This window comes from Orcinus orca, chromosome 12 (assembly GCF_937001465.1).
Source record: "Orcinus orca chromosome 12, mOrcOrc1.1, whole genome shotgun sequence".
Classification (NCBI taxonomy): domain Eukaryota; kingdom Metazoa; phylum Chordata; class Mammalia; order Artiodactyla; family Delphinidae; genus Orcinus; species Orcinus orca.
In genome coordinates this window covers 81840008-81863122 of record NC_064570.1, presented here as the reverse complement: position 1 = coordinate 81863122, position 23115 = coordinate 81840008, and the positions used below count along the sequence as shown (strand labels likewise).

Genomic DNA, 23115 nt, shown 5'->3' with positions numbered 1-23115 from the left:
CCTTCTTTTCATCTAGGAAAAGAATCAACAGGTTAGACAAGGCATGGGGTGCATTCAGGACAGCACAAGTCAGGAGTTAGTTTCAATTGCTTAGTGATCTCATTTTTATATTTAGGTTCTTTTAAGTTTAGAAGGGAACAGAAATGGGCAAAAAGGAAAGGAACAAAAGAGCTGCTTTCAGCCTGAGTGGCTATATTTCTCAAAGTCCCAGGCCGTGCTCCTGCTGTGGGTCCCTAGACCATGCTTTGCGTAGCAAGCGCTGGAGGATGTCACAGTTCCTAAGGGTTTCCCTGTGGTTCTCCGTCCTGCCACCAAGACCCAACCCCCTGAGACTACCTGTCGCCCCATCTACCTTACCCAGGAGAAACCAGCTTCTTTTCCTCTCAGTTCTTCTCCTTGTCAGTTCCCTCTGAATCCCTGAATTATCCCACACCCCTTACACGTCTTTGCCTGCCTCTCTCCTCACCCCCGCCACAGGAAAAAACACAAATTTCACATTATTAGCAGAGCAGTTTAGCTCTTTGTGATCTCAACCTCTTTAATACAGAACAGGATGTGGACTTCACTTTGCATAATAACCAGAAGGCCCGAACAGAACAATAGTCTTCATCCAGATCTGAATTAGGAGCCTGAATGGTACTTTAAAAGGGCACTTTGTTCCCCATTATAGGAAATTTAGAACAGGACCAGGTTAGACATCAGAGCTGAAATATCGTCTGGTTGAACCCCAGGATTTTATAGATAAGGAAAAAGAGGTTCTAAAATGTAGAAGACTTGTCCCAGATGGTAGCCATTGGAACTAGGACGAAATATCAGGTCTCTAGATAACCAGGCTCCTGATTTTGGTTCTTTTTTCTTTTACAAGCAGTTAACTTTAGTCAGTGTGGCTTGACAGAGGTTCTAGATAAGCAATGTGCTATAATCAGAAACAAGCAGTTACAAAAGCAATGTTGCCCATTGCTCACATCTAATTAACTTCGTCTCCTATCTTAAAACTCAAATTGATTTTTAGAATTAAGACTGAAAAGCAAAAATATAAAGCCCTAACCTAATATATAGAAATTATCCAATAATAAGAGATGTAATGATGTTGGATAGATATGGGTCATATTAGTCAGAGTAGGTAGGTTATGCCTAGTAACAAATTAGCCCTGAAATATCTATGGTTTTAACCCAAGAAAGGTTTTCTCTTGCTCGTGCTGCCTGCCCAGCGTGGCCGGGAGGAGTGGGTGTCCTGCTGTACACGACCCTCAGTGACCAGTCACCAGGCTGATTGACACCCAGGAGCTACGCCATCTGCTAGGTGCAAGCTTCTCAGCCACCACTGCCAGGGAAGCAGGACTGGAGGATGATGAATGGGCTCCTTCAAGCGGCATGCATCACTTCTGCACACATTTCACGGTCAGAACTAGCTGCCTGGCCTCACATAACTGCAGGGAGCTTGGAAACGTCAGGGAGAAGATGGGGACCCACAGTGTCCAGGTCACGGGACACGAGGCTTGTTCAGTAACCGCACCCCTCCCGATCGTGACCTGAAGGTCGAGCCCCTAAGAGGACCTTTGAGAGCAGCAGTACCTACCATAGTGGTTCTCACACTTGCCCTTGACTTTCAGATGCAAAAGAAAATTACTAAGTTACTAAAAATGTGTGGTATCCATCTTATGGTCAATTCACTCCATTCAAATAATAAATCGATTACATTTCAAATCAAATCAAACAGACTGAGCAAGCAAAGCCTGGGATTGAAGTCAGGCTGCCTGGGTTTAAATCATCAGTGACCTCTTACTGATTCTGTGACCTTGAGGAAATGGCTTAATTTCTCTGGGCCTCAGATTCCCCCTCTGTAAATGAGTGTACTCATCGTACCCAGCCTGTTGACACAAGAGGGTAATTGTGTAAGTGTATAGAAAGTGATTAAAACAGGTATAAGTGTTTTATTCAATACATGTCAGCTACTATTGTTATATCTGTAAAACTTTAAATTCCCTAATTTAATAAACTTTTGTTCAACACCAATAGTGTACCCCAGAGTTGCTATGATAGTCAAGATGAATTATATCTCTACCTTCACAGAGTTTATTGACAAGATAGACAAGGGAACATACAGTGGACGAATGCTGTTTTAGGGGAAGTAACTCAGTTACTCAGAAACTTTCTGAGTCTCTTTCCTCATTCCTGAAATGGGACAATATCTCCCTCACAGCCCTGTAGTGAAGGTTAAATGACATCATGATACATACCTTCAAGAACAGAAGTTAATAAGGGGAAGCCTCCCCGTGTGTGTGTGTGTGTGTGTGTGTGTGTGTTAAGGGTGGGTTGTGGTGTTAGTAACACAGTGACAACAGGGGCAGTGTTACTTAATAAGGGGCATTCCTTCAAAGCTTCTGACTCTCCCCAGAACCTTCATACCTAGACCCAACAAGAACTAGTATCAGTTCTACAGACTTGTACTGTTACTCACCCAGTAATTAACTGCTTCAAGCCATTTTCATTAAAAGAAAAATGAAAATTAGTAAAGTATTTTTAAAATAATGATTTTGCATTTTTAAACACTAATTTAAACTCTGTATTTTTAAGCACCAACTGAAGTAACTGGAAAAATTCAAATGAATGTCCTTCCACTGATCACTCTGGCATCTTCACATTCATTCTGCCTCTGATTGGATGTGTGTGTGTGTGTGTGTGTGTGTGTGTGTGTGTGTGTGTGAGAGACCATCTTCTATCTGAACCATGCAAGAGGAAGCTGTGGCCTTGGACCGCATTGTAATTTGTCAACCACTCAGGAGTCTCAAAATAACATTGAAATGATTAACTTACTGTTCATTTGGAAATATGAAACGGTTTTTAAATTCATTTTCGTATGGTCCTTCTAAGCTGCATAGGCAGACAATGTGACATTCTGGATCACTGCATGTTTGCAATGGAGTCTGAGTTTGGCCTGCAGGATTTACCCACATCTAGGTTTGGAGAGATTATTCCTAAAAGTGTTTATAAATGATTCTGTTTTCCACCCATTTTCCTAGGGTGAACCCTTTACAAAAGGTGAAAAGGGAGATAGAGTAAGTAGATGTTTTATCACTGTCTTGGGTTTTCTACTTCATTTTCTTTCTCTCTGATTTCTAGTATGTTTACTTTGGAGTCTAATACATTTGATAAGGTCAGCTCCCTGAGCATTTTACTTTTTCCTCTGTGAATTTTGACTCTTTTATTTTGATAAATGAGAAATTTTAAACCTTGTTAAGTGTTATCATGTGATGACACTTCCACATTGGCTTTGGGTAGTGTATATTTTCTTTAACCCATTCCTATTTGTGACTGGACATGAACGTGATGAAAGGTATACACTAAGGATATTTAAAATACAAAATTAATATGTAAGATACAGATTTTTTTCAAAAATTTTGTTAATGATACAAATTGGATTTCTCAAACAAGAAAGGATCAATAGTAAGTCATGGAAAATAAGAAAAGCAAACTCATTATAGCCAATGTTGTCCTCTTTTGTGTAACCTTAATTTTTGTGTGTTTTTTTGTTCCATTAAATACATACACCTGAAAGTAGAACCTCCATGACATATCAACTTAAACTTTACTCTTTCTTTTCCACCCTCATCTGCAGTTTTAGTTCTCTTGAGATACAAGATGAACTGGCAGCAAATTATAACAATGTCAGCTAAGTAGGGAACTCAGTGACCGCTAATGGACCATGATGGTTAAAGTGTCAAAAGTGACATTGGGGAAAAAAACTGTTACAGAGAAGAAAGAAAAATAGGAAATTATTGTTTATGTATTAGCAATAATTATTTTAAATCATATTTTAGAATGAACCCTCCTTGACTTCACCATGTCTTCCATAATTTTCCCCTTTATTGTATGTCAGCTAGTGGGGAAGTAGATGAATTGCAGCATTAGAGATGCTCTTCTCCATCCATATTTAAACATTACACATATGGTCCTTCTTTCATTTACAGGGAGAACCTGGAATAAGAGGATCACAGGGAATAAAGGTAATCCCCTGACACCCTTCTCTTGCATCTCCGATGTAATGAGATTGTGAAACATTAAAATAACCATTTCACTTTCCTTCCCACCATATGTTTAGGGCGAGCCTGGAGATCCTAGCCCCCCTGGTGTACTAGGAAGCTCAGGACTAGAGGTATATAAGAAATAACTGAGACGAATGAGGATATTATTTTGAAGTTATAGCCATTTCTGTGTAAAACAAGGAACTCTGATGGACCACTCATTTTCATCACAGATGTTCTCAGAGACTTTATCATGTTTCCATGGTGATCTCCCCGATCCCCACATTGGCCGCATTTATTACATACATGGTAACTGTGCCTTATGGATCACAATGGGATTTTTAAGCTCTTTTCAGACCATATTCACAATAGCATCCTAAAAGCTTTAAGAGCAAACAGTGTGAGCCACATCTATGACCCTGAGCTATATTCTCAAAGAGAACAGGATTCAGGATTCAATTCCCTAAGCCAAAATGATGCAGCCCAGAAGTGTCTGAGTTGCCCATGCAGGACTCTACAGGAGCGACCCAAAGACCAGCTGTTGGGAGGTGCTGGAGAGATTCGTGTGATATGCCCCCACCAGTGGGCAAGGCAAGTTATCCAGGCCTCACCTACTGGTGAGAACAGACTCATTTAAATGACAACATCTTGAAACTATCTTTGTAGGCCCAAAGCACGTTTCAGTGTTATATAGAGGAGGCTGGATGGTGGAAAGTCGATCTTTCTATAGATAAAGGTCACACCATGTTTTACATATATTCAGGTACCATCTAATTTTTATCAAATTAAAGTACATATCACCTTCTATTTAGGGTCAACAAGGACCCGCAGGCCCTATGGGACCCAGAGGACCACCAGGAGATACTGTATGTATAGTAGATGCATGTGTCTTTGATATTTGGAAATTAAATTGAGACTAAAGCATGTTTTGTTTGTTTGTTTGTTTGTTTTGCGATACGCGGGCCTCTCACTGTTGTGGTCTCTCCCGTTGTGGAGCACAGGCTCCGGATGCGCAGGCTCAGCGGCCATGGCTCACGGGCCCAGCTGCTCCGCGGCATGTGGGATCTTCCCGGACTGGGGCACGAACCCACGTCCCCTGCATTGGCAGGCAGACTCTCAACCACTGCACCACCAGGGAAGCCCCCTAAAGCATGTTTTAAAGAACATCAACATCTGTTCATGTGACTGAGTTATACTACATTTTCCAAAGGCATGGGTCATCTCTACCAATAAAACTGAGCACACCTAATGTCAGGGGCTGTTGAGAACATTAGTATCTTCATATAGTCATACGAGGTCCTTTTGAATATTAGCCTAACAAATCAGTCTTTGAAACCCAAGTTAGCATTTCCATTATACATCATTATAAATGGCTTTTGGTTCAATTCTCCATCCAAGTAAGATACTTCCAAAGCTTCTGTTGTTGTCTTCTTGCAACATTCTCCAAAAAGGGCAAGTCTTTTGGCTGAAAATATTTATATAATGCAATTGGAGAAAGGTCCTCCAGTTGCATTAAACCTAGCTTTACTCAGCTCACACACACACACACACACACACACACACACACACACACACACACACACACCCTCACACTGTTTAAATGTACTTTTTTTTAATTGAAGTAGTTGATTTACAATATTATATTAGTTTCAGGTGTACATTATGGTAATTCAATACTTTTATAGATTATATACCATTTAAAGTTATTACAAAATAATGGCTATTTTTCCTGTGTTGTACAATGTATCCTACTTGCTTATTTATTCTATACACAGTAGTTTGCACTTCTTAATTCCCTTACCCCTATCTCCTCCCCCCTTCCCTTTCCCCCACTGGTAACCACTAGATTGTTCTCTATATCTGTGTGTCTGTTATATATTGTTATGTTCAATCATTTGTTTTATTTTTTAGATTCCACATATACGTGATAACATACAATATTTGTCTTTCTCCATCTGACATATTTCATAAAGCACAGTACCCTCTAGGTCCAGCCACACTGTTGCAAATGGCAGAATTTCATTCTTTCTTATGGCTGAGTAGCATTCCATTGTGCATGTATATGACATCTTCTTTATCCATTCATCTATTGATGGACACTTAGGTTGCTTCCTTATCTTGGCAACTATAAATAATGCTAAGAACATTGGGGTGCGTGTATCTTTTTGAATTACTGTTTTCATTTCCTTTGAATATATAACCAGGCATGGGATTGCTGGATCACTAAGTAACTCTATTTTTCGTTTTTTGAGGAACTTCCACAATGATTTCTCTAGTGGCTGCACCGATTTACATTCCCACCAATAGTGCACTAGGGTTCCTTTTTTGCCACATCCTTTCCAACACTTGTTATTTGTAGAATTTTTGATGGTAGCCATTCCGACAGGTGTGAGGTGATACCTCATTGTGGTTTCGATTTGCATTTCCCTGATGATTAACGATGTTGAGCATCTTTTCATGTGCTTGTTGGCCATCTGTATGTCTTCTTTGGAAAAATGTCTATTCAGGTCTTCTGCCCATTTCTTAAATCAGGTTGTTTGTTTTTCTTAATATTGAGTTTTATGAGCTGTTTATATGTTTTTGATATTAATTCTTTAACAGTCATATCATTTGCAAATATTTCCTCCTATTCAGTAGATTGTCTTTTCATTTTGTCAATGGTTTCCCTTGCTGTGCAAAAGCTTTTAAGTTTAGTTAGGCTGCATTTATTTATTTTTGCTTTTGTTCCCTTTGCCTTAGAAAACAGATCCAAATATATTGCTACAATTTATGTCAAAGAGTGTTCTGCCTATTTTTTCTTTTAGGAGTTTTATGGTTTCAGGTCTTACATTTAGGTCTTTAATTCAGTTTGAGTTTATTTTTGTATATGGTGTGAGAAAATGTTCTAACTTATTGTTTAACATGTAGCTGTCTAGTTTTCCCAGCACCACTTATTGAAGAGATTGTCTTTTCTCCACTGTATATTCTTGCTTTCTTTGCCGTAGGTTAATTGACCAATAATTGGTTTATTTCTGAGCTATCTGTGGTTCCATTGAGCTATGTGTCTGTTTTTGTGCCAGTACCATACTGTTTTGATTACTGTAGCTTTGTAATATACTCTGAAGTCCGAGTGTGTCATATCTCCAGTTTTGTTCTTCTTTCTCAAGATTGCTTTGGCAATGTGATGTCTTTTGTGGTCCCATATAAATTTTAGGATTATTTATCCTAGTTCTGTGAAAAATGCATTGGACAATGCATTAAATCTGTAGATTGCTTTGGGTTGTAATGACATTTTAACAGTATTAATCCTTTCAATCTATGAACACAGGGTCTTTCCATTTCTTTATATCTTCTTCAATTTCCTTCATCAGTGTTTTATAGTTTTTAGACTATAGATTTTTCGCCTCATTGGTTAAGTTTATTCCTAGGTATTTTATTCTTTTTCATTCAATTTTATATGGGATTATTTTCTTGCTTTCTCTTTTGGATAGTTTCATTATTAGTGTATAGAAAAGCAACAGATTTCTGTATATTAATCTCATATCCTGCAACTTTACTGAATTCATTTATTACATCTAATAGTTTTTTGGTGGAGACTTTACAGCTTTCTATATATAGTATCATGGCATCTGCATATAGTGACAGTTTTACTGCTTTCCTTCCAATTTGGATGCCTTTTATTTCTTTCTCTTGTCTGGTTGCTGTGGCTAGGACTTCCAATACTATGTTAAATAGAACTGGTGAGAGTGGGCATACACGTTTTCTTCCTTATTTTAGAGGAAAGGCTTTCAGCTTTTTACCACTGAGTATGATGTTAGCTTTGAGTTTGTCATAAATGGTGTTTGTGATGTTGAGATATGTTCCCTCAGTACCAACTTGGATGAGCATTTATCATGAGTGGATGTTTAAGTTTGTGAATTGCTTTTTCTGCATGTTTTGAGATTATCATAATTTTTACCCTTCCTTTTGTAAATGTGGTGCATCACATAGATTGATTGGCAGATATTGAACCATCCTTACATCCCTGGAATAAATACCACTTGATTATGGTGTATGATCCCTTTTATAAATTCTTGAATTCAGTTTGCTAACATTTTGTTGAGGATTTTTGCATCTATATTCATCAGAGATATTGGCCTGTAATTTTCTTTTTTTGTAATGTCTTTGTCTGGTTTTGGTATCAGAGTAATGGTGGTCCTATAGAATGAATTTGGCAGTGTTCCCTCCTCTTCAACTTTTTGGAATAGTTTGAGGAGGGAAGGCATTAGCTCTTCACTATATGTTCGGTAGAATTCACCTGTGAAGCTCTCCAGTCCTGGACTTTTGCTTGCTGTAGGGTTTTTTTTAATTGCAAATTCAATTTCACTACTAGTGACCAGCCTGTTCAGATTGTCTATTACTTTCTAATTCAGTGTTGGAAGGTTTTATGTTTCTAGAAATTTGTCCACTTCTTCTATGTTGTCCAATTTTTTGGCATATAACTAGTATTCTTTTATGATTTTTTTCATCTCTGTGGTAATGGTTGTCATTTTTCCTCTTTCATTTCTTATTTGGTTTATGTGTGTCCTCTCTCTTTTTTTTTGATGAGCTCTCACTAAAGGCTTATCAATTATGTTTATCTTTTCAAAAAACATAGCTCTTTGTTTCATTGATCTTATCTATTGTTTGGGGGTTTGGGAGTCTTTATTTTATTTAATATTTCTTCTCTGATCTTTGTCATTTCCTTCCTTCTTCAGACTTTCAGTTTTGTTTTTTCTTCTTTTTCTAATTCCTTTACATGGGAGGTTAGGTTGTTTATTTGAGATTTTTTCTTGTTTGTTGAGTTAGGCCTATACGACCATAAACTTAGAACTGCTTTTGCTGTATCCCATAGATTTTGGAAAGTTGTGTTTCCATTTTCATTTGTCTTGAGGTGTTTTCTGATTTCCTCTTGATTTCTTCATTTACACATTGGCTTTTTAGTAACATGTTGTTTAGTCTCCACAATTTTGTGTTTATCCCATTTTATTTCCTGTAATTGATTTCTAGTTTCATACTATTTTGGTTGGAAAAAATGCTTGATATAATTTCTGTTCTCTTATATTTGTTGAGACTTGTTTTGTGGCCTAGCATGTGATTTATCCTGGAGAACATTCCATGTGCACTTGAAAAGAATGTGTATTCTTCTGTTTTTTGATTGAATAAATGCACTTTCCTATCCATTCCCCCATGTCAGCTTTGTGTCCCTTGGACAATCTCCCTAGCCTTCTGACATCTTGGGAGCCAAAACCTCACTATCAATCCTCACTTGAGCAAAATGAGAAAAATGCTTGACCATCACTTCTTAACACTGATCTCTATCTGGCCATGATTTGAGTACCCTCCATGCAACTGTTAGAATCTCTCCTTTTCCCATCACCTCGGGAGCAGCCCCATGACATCTTGCTCTGTTCTCCGTGCTCCCTGACTGAGACTACAGGGGTTCATCTTTCAGCACGTTTGGTCACTTGGTACTTTGAACATTCACTTCATGAAGCAAATCTTTTTGTTGCACCCCCCAAGCCATTTAGTGAACCATTGAAGGTGTACCTAATGGAGAGATCTTACAAAAGAAACATAATGCTGGTGGCACAGGTGGAGCCACAAGATGCCCAAGAAATGACGTTAAGTGATAGTGGCTAGAGCTAAAATAGAGAATAAAATAAAAGAGCCTTTCTTGCCAAATCATAGTAAAAGCATATTTTCTACTTACCCCATTGTCTTTCTGAGTCATAGTGTGATGCCACCATGAGCCGTTCTTCCATGCCTTTTGGCAGTAATACGGATGGGGCATTTCGTTCAGGTCTCCCTTATTTAGTTTCTTTCTCATTACATTCAGGTTACCTCACTTGAAACAACAAGCCACATATTTTCATTAAGGTTTTTCTCTCTCCAGCAGACCAAAATCACGTTCCCAGGTAGTTTGCATGTTAAAATTCTGTTCTCCTGACAAAGACTCACAGACAGAAATGTTATTACAATAAGAGATTTTCTAATTGCTCTCTCCCTTTTATTCTGAATTTTCTAGGGATTGCCAGGAGAACACGGTATCCCAGGAAAACAAGGCATTAAGGGAGAAAAGGTATAGCTTCCGTTTCACTCACTTTGTATATTAAGTAGCTGGGTAGGAGGAAGAGACAGAGGGTCATAAGGACACTGAGGGAGTGAAAGGACAGGCCAGGGCAGCTGGGATTGTGCAGGAGATAGATGTTCGCATAAACTATGGCATGAGCGTCATCCCTGGACACTGTGGCAGCCCGGGTTCTGGCACTGAAAATGCAATGTGACAAAGTGAACTGCCTTAGAGTTGAAGATCTCAGGACTCAAAAAACCTGTTTCAGGCTCAGCTAACAACTCAGGTATAGACCTAAGAAGTCTCAATCTCTCAGTACCTGTTTCTTGATGTCTACTTGGAAATAGTATTTTAGTACTGAACCATTACTTGGAAATAACTTAAAGAAAACATAAAGGTCATCTAAAGGACTATATGAATAGATTTTTATATTTTTTGCGTATCTATTTATACACGTACATACATTTCATGATACTGTAAACCTACTGTAACATAGCTCACCGCAAGATCTAGGTGCACTTAAGATAACAGAACAGTGTCCGCGTGGATTGGACACTCAGTACATATAGTGGAATGAGTGAGTGAATGGATGAGAGAATGCAGTGTGACTGGCTGTGGTGACATCTTAATACTATGGAAACTGCTGCCTCTACATGTCCCACCATGAACCTGAGTGATGAAGTGAGAATCTTACCTTGTTTCCTCAGGGAGACCCAGGTGGGATTATAGGCCCTCCTGGACTTCCAGGTCCAAAAGGTGAGGCTGGTCCTCCAGGAAAAAGCCTGCCAGGGGAACCAGTAAGTACAAATCCTTTTACTAACATTTCCTTTGAAAGTTGATTAATTACTGTTTGTGTGTTCCCAGTTTCAGATCACAGGCATAGGAATGTTTAGGTCTGCAGAAAAAGAAGTATTCATCTTATTCTTTAGATCAGAGGTCTAATCTTTTTGGAAATTTGATGCAAGCAAAGGGCTCTCATCTGAAGAAAATGCACACACATGCACCATTTTTCATACAATTTTGGGAGATTCACAGGTGCCCCTGAAGCTTCTGCAGGGACTATTTAGGGATCTATGAAGCCTAGTAAGGTTTGCTAGTTTTAAACCATGAACCTTCCTTGGACAATATCTTAAAACAGAAGAACTGCCTGAAATTTCCCTTCTAGAGGCTCTGCATATCTAGCCATAGGTGGTCATCTTTAAAAAATGTCCTTGTGGCCTGGGCTAATCCCAGGACATAGAAAACTGGATAGCTGGAAAATCCAACCCATATGGCTGTTTCATCTGCCTTTTTTTCTCATCCCCTTTGACCTTTTATATGAATAGTAATAAATAATTCTCAATATCAGATGCCTCATTTTAAAGATGAAAACATCTTATATTTTAAAGTAACTATACAAAATCTGCAGCCTAGTGAAATTTGTGTTCCCTCTTCCTTACTATTTTACAGAAAAGGTTTATTCAAAAAAGATGAAGAGCAATGAAATATTTTTGAGTTATGACTTCTAAGATGTAATTAACCTTTTTAGGAAAAGAAATGTATTCACTTCCTTTTCTCTTCTTTTTCTTTTAGGGATTAGATGGAAATCCTGGAGCACCTGGTCCGCGAGGGCCAAAGGTAAAAATATCTTACATAATTTTTAAAGAATTAATAATTAACCAAATATAACTGGAAAATCCATGTCCCTTGAGCCTCACACTAACAGAAGCATCTAATTGCACAGGGAGAAAGAGGACTGCCAGGTATCCACGGCTCCCCAGGTGACATAGGCCCCCCAGGGATAGGAATTCCTGGCCGAACTGTAAGTGAAATTCAATCAAGTTTTTGAAACCCTGTTGACCCAATGTTGTGAAATAAAATCCAGCAACAAATTTGAATATGGAGAAAAGAGTGAAATGGTCAGAGGAGATACAAAAAGTGCTAGTCAGAGAGCAAGTATTAATGGGCTTTGTGGTCCTAAGCACAGAAGGTACCCACTGTTTATTGACTTACAGATGCTAATCACACGTACACTGATTTTGAATTAGAAGAAGTTATTTAACACTTTATTCCTCCATTCTATATATTTAAAAGTACAAATGAGTGTAAGATTATGAGAATGCCCAATATTAGGATATTATATATTACTGTTTGTTTTTAATTAGAATAAAATGAAAAGTTACTTTTAAAGTGAATGGAGTGCCTATAAATGAGATGATATCAAAAATGTCTATGTAATATCTTAGAGAAGAGAGAATAGAGATAGTTTTTGATAGTTAAGACACATAATAGAAAGTTTTTTGACGTGTTTTAGCTATAAGGGTAATAATGATAATAATGACCATTGTATGCATACTTGTGGACTAAATAGCAGTAAGAGATAAAACTTTTTATTTACTATGAAAAAAGATAAAAGATTTTGGGACAAGAAAAGTGAAATAGATGGTTATCCCAAAGACATTAATTTGGGGATTGGCCTTGAAATGAAATTATCGTGAGAGGTAAAAGAAGATGTAAATAGTGAATGGTTATATTGTGTGTGGCTGGGGTTTGATTTTCCAGGGTGAGAATATAAAGACCACTGCAGATGGGAGATTAAACAAAGTAAAAAAGTAGGTCAGGAAATTATTAGGGGAGTGAAGGAGGTTGAAGCAAAAAATAACCCAACAAACCAAAAATAACTTAAGCACACGGTATAAATAGAAAGGAAGCAAAAGGTAGCTTTGACAATAGGAATATTTATTTAAAAGAAGGGAAAAGGCAATGAGCAGGTAGTGAAGCCAGGTGCCGAGACCCCAGCTCTTTACTCACCCAGGTGATCAGTCAGTTCCTCATCCAGGGGTCCATGGTCATGAGATAGGGATGGATCTGTCATCATTAGGTTCACTGATAATCTCCCAGCCTCATTTCAGTTACCCCAAATTCCAGTTTTCTAACATAGAAAAGAATAACTGAAGTTTTGTTTCCAGTTCCCGTCACTGAACACTGGTTCTGGCAATTTCTTCAGAGAAATGACTCCCAGTAAAAAGCAGGAAGGAGAGGAAGCCCCAAGCCGGTTACCCTGTGGCCGGCCAGTGTCTAGCAGACAGAACTTGGGCGTGTTGTTTGTGCGCCCGTGAGTGGGCAGGGACCGATGGCAGGCTCAGGGGCGGCCCAGGCGTCTGAACACAGTTACGGTGGTGCTTCCAGCACTGCATCTGGTCAGGTGTTCACCTGCCACCCAGAACTCTTGGCCAGCTTTGCAGAGAGTTTTCAGAGTGTGCAGGGTGGCAAGCCCTGTTGTCCACTATGTAAATTACAGTACTTGGCCCTTTATCCCACTTGGGTAATCTATGGACATTCCCAGCAGAATTCTGATCACTGAATCTCCTTCTATTCAGGGCTCCCAAGGCCCAGCTGGAGAGCCAGGGATTCAGGTAAGCTACTTAACCAAGTTATCTGGCACAGCAAATCCATCTTGCTGATTGGGGGGGGGGGGGGGGATGGGGGCAATTACTAAAAGACTATCCTTATAAGTAACTATTTTCCCCCTTTGCCAGGGTCCTCGAGGTCTCCCTGGGTTGCCAGGAGCTCCAGGGACCCCAGGGAATGATGTAAGGACAGTTTTTACCTACTTCCCCTCTCCCCCACACCTGCTTTGATCTGAACCTGTGCCGAGGTGCAAAGATTTGAACATGCTGCTTCTGTTTTCAGGGAGCTCCTGGGAGGGATGGAAAGCCAGGTCTGCCAGGCCCCCCAGGTGACCCGGTATGTTGACACACTGTGTCTGATTTATGTATCTTTAATGCACGCAGCAGCCTAACAGCCTACCAAGCAAGTTTTGCTGTCCGGACTAATTAGAATGTTCAGTGACTGCTTAGTGATTTTGTTTATCCCCACTTCTTTGTAGAGGGGAAAAAAATTCAAGCTACATCAGCATTTTTGTGTGTGTGACGAATACTTATTTCCCGAGGGTATAATTCAGCTGTGCAATTTTTTGCCCCAAGCTGAACCTTGGTGTATAATGTCTCAATCCCATGGAAAATTGAGTTAAAATACATAGCCACGGATTCTGTTCTTTCTAATGCTAGTAACGAAATGAACTTCATTTTTCTAAATGAAAGTCTGCGGGTAAGTTTCCCACAATATGGTACATATCTATTGATTTGGTGGCTTTAAGAATGCTGAAATGGTTCAATTACAAAACTGGCTTGAGTAGGCTTTTCAGAACAGGTTTAGGCACTAAATGGGTGTTCCAAAGTTTTATTTTAGGTTAAACCTTGCTTTGAGTGACAGTGAAATCCCTTTAAATAGCCTCCAAATTGGCAGTTATAATTTAAGAAGCCATATGGTATATGACATTGTATTAAGAATGTTGTATAATAAAACCCAAATCTGGCCTCTCGGTTCTGAGTCTCACAAGTCCTCCTACACCATTTGAGCCTCATGTGCTGTTATAAGTTACATGCAGAGGCGTATCTTGGCCTTTAACTCCCTCGCTGAGTGAGTCATGTGTGTATGTGTATTGACTGGGAACCTTTAAAGCATTACTGGGGTTTATGGTGTCTCTCTGAAAGGACGCTTTAAGACATGAGGCCAAAGCACTGCCCGAGTCCTGTGTCTGTTTCTGGATAGGAAACATCATGTTGGCCAACCATCCTGATGGTGAGGCTCTTCTAAGCCCTACCATTTGTCACCATGGTGACAAATCTCAGCTGGCCTGGTGTTTTGAGGGAAAACATCTACATTCATTATGTTTGTATTGTATTGTGTGCCTGTATATGTATAATTACATGCATTGGGGGTTTTTTTTCTCCTTATCCACAGATTGCACTTCCTCTCTTGGGAGACATTGGGGCCTTGTTCAAGGTACTCTGTGGCTATGTAAGAAATTATGTGTTAACTTCCGGGAAAAATCAGAAAGGAAATCTTTACAAGAATTTGAGTTAATTGCTTAGCCTGAATTAAAATTCAGTTTCTTAATGGCAGAACATCTTTCAGATAGAAAAAGGAACACGTATCTGTATATGACTAGTGCCACTTATACTAATTCCCCACTCTCTTCTCTACCAGCCTCTCATTTTGGGTGTGGAGGAACAGGGGGGCAGGGGAGGAGGTGGTAGTTCTGAGATGAGCTGCAGGAGAGGAATGGTGTCATTAGCACCCTTGAGTAGATGTTTTCTCTCTACAGCAATAGCTTTCTCTTAATGGTGTTTACCCACCCAGGCTCATCACTGTGAAACCCAGTCCTCCTCACGGTATCTGCCCTGGCCAGTCCAGGATGGAAAGCAATGCTGCTCAATAAACAGCTAGCTTGCAATTTTATGTCATGGGATTTTACAACGTGAGTTACAAAATCCCATAGCTGACAATTGCCCTAACACCTGTGACTCTGTTAAATAAAAATGATCTCTACCTATTATCCACCTTACAGGGAATTAATCTTGCTACCGTTTTTTTTCTCTAATACTTTCCTCTATTTTATTTGTAAAACAGATGGGGGGAGGTTGATAATAGGACACCTGGAGGTTGTGTATTTGCATGTTTCTTTGTGGAATGCTAAGACTGAACCCAAATGAAAGTCTGTCCCTTTATATTCCACTCAGACCTCATGTGTCGTATCTGTCAATGTATGAATGGACAGTATATTTGTACACACACACACGAGCTATGTGTGTGTATATGTGATCTATTTTATATTCCCAGCTTTTAACCCAATGGTTCCTGCAACGACTTACTCAATAGTAGGCAGGCAGGAATATTTGTTGAATTGAATTCACAAGACTAGAATTCTAGTAAATATATTTGTCAGGTGATAAAGGTTTTGAGAATATATATGAATATAAATGTAAATGTAGATATAAATATAAATATATGGAGGGGGGGGTTTAAGACTTTCAAAAGCTAACATTTTCTCATAAGTCAGAAAATAGGGGCTTCCCTGGTGGCGCAGTGGTTGAGAATCTGCCTGCTATTGCGGGGGACATGGGTTTGAGCCCTGGTCTGGGAAGATCCCACATGCCGCAGAGCAACTAGGCCCGTGAGCCACAACTACTGAGTCTGTGCGTCTGGAGCCTGTGCTCCGCAACAAGAGAGGCCGCGATAGTGAGAGGCCCGCGCACTGCGATAAAGAGTGGCCCCCGCTCGCCACAACTAGAGAAAGCCCTCGCACAGAAACAAAGACCCAACACAGCCCTAAATAAATTAATTAATTAATTAATTAAGGAAAAAAAAGAGCAAATCCTATTTTTTTAAAAAAATAGTATTTATGGGGGCTTCAGGAGGATCTTATGTTTATTGAGTTATGATTACATGCCAGGCAACACACTGCTTTACTTATATCATCTCACTTAACCTGCGCAAGAATCCTATGAGTTCAGGCTGTGGAGTTTCCCATTCTGTACATGAGAGACCTAAATTCTGAGGAGTTAAGTACCTTGCTCAGAGTCACACAGCCAGTAAGTGTGACATTAACACAGGAGTGCAGGTCCTCAGACAATCAGTCTCATGTTCTCTACGAGGGCAGTGATGTTGGAAATGACAGGATTGTAGGAGTTATATCATTGCGGAACAGTTAGGGCTCTTTAAGGATCAAAAAAAATTATTGACTATCCTGATAGGCTGTGGCAGCTCCCACTACAGACAAAAAGACTGCAAACAGGCTCTGACAGGGAAGAGAACCAGGGCTCTGATGGCCTTAGACATGGAAGTAGTCAACAGTTTCACCAGGGCAGCATCCCCTTAATAAATGCCCTTGCCGGGGTCCAGACCCAGCATCACCTCATGGAGGTTTTGAGTCTCAGGGGAGCCAGTTGGCAAGAGGTGGGCAGGACCCCTGACTGAGTCCCAGCTAGCTGTATTCAGTAGAAGAGAAGCATGTAGTTCCCGAAAGCATATGGGAATTTTAATCCTAATCCTGTCACCCAGTACATTAACTGTCCCACTCTGTCTTAAAGTCTTTAGCGGACTTGATCGTCCTGCTTTCTGTTTTCAAAAACTGTGTTTGAATAAAGTGTTGAAAAGAACTGACATATTTCCCAGCCCGAATGATGTATACCTTCAAAGACCTTCCTCCAGGTTAATCTGTGTATCAGTCCTTCTTTGAACGAGCTTGTGTATTAGCTAATAACTGCGTCTTTATCCTCTCCGTGAGAAAAATCTTAAAAGATTTTTTTTCAAGAACCTTAATGAAATCCACTTTTCCTTCATTTACCATTCTAGTAACTCTAACCTAAAGAAGATGAGGTCAGTTTGAAATGACTCTAGAAAATCCTATTGACTTGTAATTATTTCCATTTTTTATGTTTTATTAAAACAATCATGAAACTACCACAACATTGTAAATCAACTATACTTCAATAAAAAGCAATTGAATAATCCATCCTAAAATGTTACTTATATACAAAGTAGAAATAGACCCACAGACATGGAAAACAAACTTATGGTTACCAAAGGGGAAACGGGCTAAGGGATAAATTAGGAGTTTGGGATTAACATATGAACACTACTGTATGCAATAGATAACCAACAAAGACCTACTGTAGCCCAGGGAACTATGCTCAATATTTTGCAATAACCTATAGGGGAAAAGAATCTGAATAAAAGATATATATGTGTGTATAACTGAATCAGTTTGCCATTTACCTGAAATTAACACAACATTGTGAATCAACTATACTTCAGTAAAAAAGCAATCAGTTGAATAAACCATTCTAAAATGTTACTATATATGGATATGCCATGTTATAATGTCTACAGATACAGTAGACATTCTTTATACTTTTTGAAATATGGAAAGCTTTTTGGTTCTCTGAAGTCCTCAAGCGTCTCTACCTTCACAGTTTTTCAGATTGAGTAGGGGTGGTTCTACAATTATGTACGTGTTTCTTAACTCCTGTACCAGCACATTAGCTCAGTGGAATGATCCTAGTGGTAAAATTAGTTTGGGAAACTTTGCACATTCCAACTCCTTCTCATGTATTCCAGCTCTAAGAAGGACAACCACAAAGAGAACTGTTCTGACCCAGCATTTCTTAGGCAAATTGCCTCAGAACCTTTTCAATATCATACAAAATTAGTCTTCCATGGAGCATATGTTTGGAAATCAAACTTGTGCTGATATACACTGGGTCAAAAATATTGAACTTCATGGGCTTTCTTGCCAGCTTCCCATCAACGGCAAGCTTCCATTCCCTCTTCATGTTTAAGGATTCTTCCCTTTGGTTAAAAAGATGGAAGAATTGAGACTTAGATTGTCCTACCTTTGGTCAATTGTTAGATTTAAGCTGTCTCCCCCACTCAGTAGTCCCTATTTTATGCCTTTCCTGATCATATTTTTATAACAGTTTATTTAAAAATAAGCCTCTGTAGGCTTTATGTGATAAGAAGTTTATCTTGTGAGCTCAGATACCTAAATTGAAGCCTTTGCAGATCAGCTAAAGATTACAGAGAAGGCGATGGAAAGGTGATTCCACTTATATTTCCTATCTGCACTTGGATTTGACTTAGAAGTCAAGTCCCAGTCGCTCAAATAATTGTTTCCCACGTGAGTGTTTCCCCTAACAAATAAAAGGTTAGTAAGCTGTGTTTAGGGCTCTCCAACTGATTGGGCTCTCAAAAGGAGAAATACTTTCTTCACAGCTTTCTTTCTTTCTTTCTTTCTTCCTTCCTTCCTTTCTTTCTTTCTTTCTTATGATTTATGCTATTGGTTTTATGAGCTCTGTAATCTTGCTGGTTATTCCAAACTTTATTGCCACCTCTCTTTTTAAACATGCTGCTAAGCAACTGAAACTCTGTGTTCTTGACTTATGAGTTTATCTTTTAAAATAGTTTTTGCCTCCCCAAAAGTAGTCTTTCAAATTGAATAAATTAAGTTTCTGAAAGTAGAATGACATACTAATGGCTATCACTCAACTCTCACAAAAGTTCAAATAGAAGTTCAAATCCAATCAATGAATAATGAATCTCCAGTGACCTTATCTCTGTCTTCATTAGAACTTCTGTGGCAACTGCCAAGCCAGTGTCCCTGGGCTGAAAAGCAACAAAGGAGAAGAAGCAGGTGCCGGTGAGCCCGGACAGTTTGATTCTGTAGCCCAGAAGGTAAGAAGGGGGCTAAGTGTTGGTGGACCCTGGAGGTGACACATGGTGCCTTCTCTCAGCTGTGACTGCTCTGTCCTCTAGGGCGATGTAGGGCCACGAGGTCCTCCAGGAGTCCCAGGCAGAGAGGGACCAAAGGTAAGGAAGTCTCTCCTCTGTGCAACCTTTAATTCAGGGTAAAAAAAAGAAATACATTTTAAAATACAGTCCTTTTTCTAAAACTATTTTGAAAAAGTGGTGTAAAAGCCATTTGCAGATGTCATTTATTTTTTTCCCCCGATTCTGTCCAAATGACATGCCCCAAGTGTCCTGAGAAGAGATATGTTCATTTTCCCAAAAGATGACAAAATGACTGAGTGTACTAACTAAATGTATTGTGTCTCTAGGGGAGCAAAGGAGAGCGAGGCTACCCCGGGATACGTGGGGAGAAAGGCAATGAGGTAAAAGGCTCTTCTCTGATCATGCAGCCCTACTGTTGATTCTTTCCATGTGACACAACAAAAGGACATCAATTTTCCATATCTCATGTTTGATGCTAAACAAATAGAAACAAAGACAGGTTTTTTCCAAGTGTTAACACATTTAAAATAATACGTTGATGCTTATATTCAGTGATCCAGTTTCTGAGACAAGGGAATTCAAACACAAAGTTAACATATCAGTTACAACGTTTCTGTTTTCTCATAGCAGGTAACAATTCCAGCTCTCTCAAGATAAAAGCAAGAAGAAAGAGGAAAAGGAGATTTACTGAAAAGAATCCCAAAGTAGCTCATAGAATTGAAGGGATAGTTAGCAACCAGCCTAGGGATAGGGGCAGCTCCAGAACTCAGCAGAACTTCCCTGGGCCGCTGCTGCAACGTGACTCAGTTTCACTGACCTTGGTTTGTTTGTATCTCTGCTCAACTTTCAAACTCTTGGGAGGAAGAAAAAACAAAACTATCAAATGGGTCTGCTTGGACTGGTTTAAATCAGCTGCCCACCCTCCCACTAAAGTTCAAAGTCAAATGTGCTCTTGAGATGGTGGCATAATTTTCTGACTCTCAGCCACACTGATGCTCAGGATAGCATTCTTTCCTGCATAATTCACATGAACTCTTAGAAAAACCAATTAGGATGATGAATTCTTGTTAGTTTAAACAGTTTTGATACTAATAATTCTTAATGAAAGTACGTAAGCCATCTAGTAACCTTGATGTTAGTGCAGAAAATCAAAATGATATAAAGTAGATCTTTCTTTTGAGTTGGAGTTATATATTTCACATTATAAATTATCATCGTTGTTATTGTTTTTAATTAACATGGATTCTATCCAAGAAAACTGTGAGGATTGGCTTGGTTTTTGTCCAAGTTAAAAATTGAAGAGCAAAGAAATACAACATTTCTTTTCATCTGTAAATAAAACAGTAAAGGCATTTTATTTTCTAAATAAGGAAGAGGTGTTGAGCTTTTGCGTCTTCATGCTCCACAGAAAGTTGCACTAAAGTACAAGCACAGTGTCTGATTTTAATAGTCTAACAGCTTTTAACTGCCTAGACTCAAGAAGTAGGCTTTAAAGGCAATTGAGAATGTAATAACAAAAAGATCAGGAAATAATTGGAATTCAGGCTTTTTCATAAGTGACTCTGAATTAAATTTATTAGAAGTTAACTTTTATTGATTCTTCAGAATCCTTAGCACTCCTGGTGAACTGAAATCCCTCCTTAATCACTATTTTAGTGTGCTTTTCCTTAAGTACACCTTGCTGGGTTTTTAACACAGCGTACACAGACTTTGCACAAGACACTTAGACAATTCCAGCTAGTTCAGGAGGAGATTCTCCACTGTTTCTTCACATCACATGAATAGTATGAATAAACCTGAAGTAACATACTAGCTCAGTTGGGCCTCTGGGGGGTAACGGGGCAAGGCAGCTTGTCCCTCTCAGGCAGGTGGGAAATATTGAATATTATCTTGTCTTCTACTTGGACTCAGATACTCGCTTAAATTTTAATCTGTTGATTTGTTTAAGTGAGTGAAACTTTGCCCAAGAACATATGTATTTCCAGCTGGCCAATAAACTATACTATTTTAATATGCATATAATATCTAATCATACAAAATCTAAGATGTCTGTTCTACCCTTAGTGGAAATAGTGGAAAAGATGCAGAAGGACACCCTGTCTCTTTGAGGAATTCCCAATTATTATTTAATAATTATCCAATGGTCGATTTAATCCATTTGGGAACTTAAAGAGAGGAATTGCCTTTCGGTTTATTGCACTTACGAAAGTGACATTACCCTCAACGGTTTTTACAGGTGTTGTTTCACAATGCAAGGTAGCAAATTAGCAGATGCTGATAGAACACAGACTTACCTCTCATAGTCAGAGGGAATTCTTGCTTGGAATACAGGTCTTTCTACAATATTTTAGAATAATAATTGATAGATAGGACAGGAAAAATACTGTCAGCCATAAGTTGTAGCAATGGAAAAATAAATATTCTTGGTAGCAACTGAGGTAGGACTTGCAAAATCAAAATACCAGAATAGGGAAAGAACTTAGCTCTAATGATCCTTGACTATGCAGTAAATTTTAATTTGTATTTTAGTTTGGTACAATATGCTAAATTGACTGTCCTACTCTTTAATAGGTATTTGTCTTCTTTAATGACCTTTCTTGTCTTGTAAAATTACCTGCTTGCCCTTTATACATCCATAGTAACTTTTACCCTTACTACAGAATTTCAGCTTGTTCAGAGAAAGATGGCTGAGAATGATTTCTTTTTATTTATGGACTGAGGTTTACTTTAAAGTTTAATGTGGTCATCAAAGGTTAATGAGTCCCAAGCTTATAAACTAGACTACCTAAAGACTCACTCAGCATCTCTAGACTGATTCAGCGTTGAGACTAAAAGTAGCAAAAAAAAAAAAAAAAGAATACATATGAACACACATATCTTATACACGTACATAGAGAATTTTATGGAAATGTGGGTGTTTTGAGATAAAGCAATTTGTGGCATAGCATTTATAATCTCCAGACATTTAGAGATCCATTCCAGAAGGAAATTTGTTTCCTTTCCACTTATAACCCCATATACAAGTTAATGGTGGGGGAATAAAAAGAGTCAATACAACATGACAATGTGTACCGCCCACAAATGCACATGCGCGCACACACACACGCACACACACACTGAGCGTTGCCGGTGAGGATGATACCATCTTGAAGAGAGTATATGTCCACATTAACACAAGTATACATAAGATTTTACTCAAGATTCTTGTTACATGAGGAATTTCGGCACCTTCAAGGAGAGCCTTTCCAGCATTTCTTCACCTCCCATCACATGGAAAAACCTGAAGGAATATATGATCCCATTAGATGTCCCATTAGATGGACAGACCTGACAGAGTTTGGTCCTTAATCCCATTGATGCAAAGAACCTTGATCCTGTAGAACTTTGTTCCTCTAGAGTTCCCATAGATAACTATGTAGCAATTTTCCCATGGTCACTTCACCTGATATTTATAATATGTATAAAATGCATATTTCATCACAGTAAAGGGTAAAGGAATTTATTATAACAATGAATGGTTTGGCACTATAAAAGGATTACTCAGTAAAGAAAATTCAATCCTGAAAAAGTGGAACCGTTCAAAATAGAACTTGGCACGTCATATGGTTATGTGAAATAATAAACGGGTATTTAAAAGTATATTTTTCCCATTGTAGAAATCATCTGAGTTCCTTATAGAAAATTTGAGAAATACACAAAAGCACTAAAAAGACAAAAGTTATTCCTATTTGTACTTCTCCGACTGTTGGTAAAAGTCAGATTGTTGTCCACAACCCCTCATCCACAATTCCAAAGTTCAAATGCCTCTGAAAACCCGGGAAATTTTTCCCAAGTTTGCAGCAAATTTATTTGGCAGCAAAGTCTAACCTGAAGTCATATGGAGCTAGTCTATTTATCCCACTTGGT

The 23115-nt window shown here is 38.8% G+C and overlaps 1 protein-coding gene across 1 annotated transcript in view; it reads left to right on the top strand.

The window, feature by feature from the left end:
- The window catches only part of COL19A1 (collagen type XIX alpha 1 chain), a 347142-nt gene that overhangs the window by 278586 nt on the left and 45441 nt on the right, over positions 1 to 23115 (top strand). Inside the window, exons 19-33 of the mRNA XM_004270129.2 lie at positions 3024 to 3059; positions 3972 to 4007; positions 4103 to 4156; positions 4838 to 4891; positions 10051 to 10104; positions 10803 to 10892; positions 11668 to 11712; positions 11819 to 11896; positions 13455 to 13490; positions 13614 to 13667; positions 13768 to 13821; positions 14881 to 14922; positions 19048 to 19152; positions 19234 to 19287; positions 19536 to 19589. Coding sequence (XP_004270177.1) covers positions 3024 to 3059; positions 3972 to 4007; positions 4103 to 4156; positions 4838 to 4891; positions 10051 to 10104; positions 10803 to 10892; positions 11668 to 11712; positions 11819 to 11896; positions 13455 to 13490; positions 13614 to 13667; positions 13768 to 13821; positions 14881 to 14922; positions 19048 to 19152; positions 19234 to 19287; positions 19536 to 19589 — 846 coding nt within the window. The remainder of the gene's footprint in view (positions 1 to 3023; positions 3060 to 3971; positions 4008 to 4102; positions 4157 to 4837; positions 4892 to 10050; positions 10105 to 10802; positions 10893 to 11667; positions 11713 to 11818; positions 11897 to 13454; positions 13491 to 13613; positions 13668 to 13767; positions 13822 to 14880; positions 14923 to 19047; positions 19153 to 19233; positions 19288 to 19535; positions 19590 to 23115) is intronic.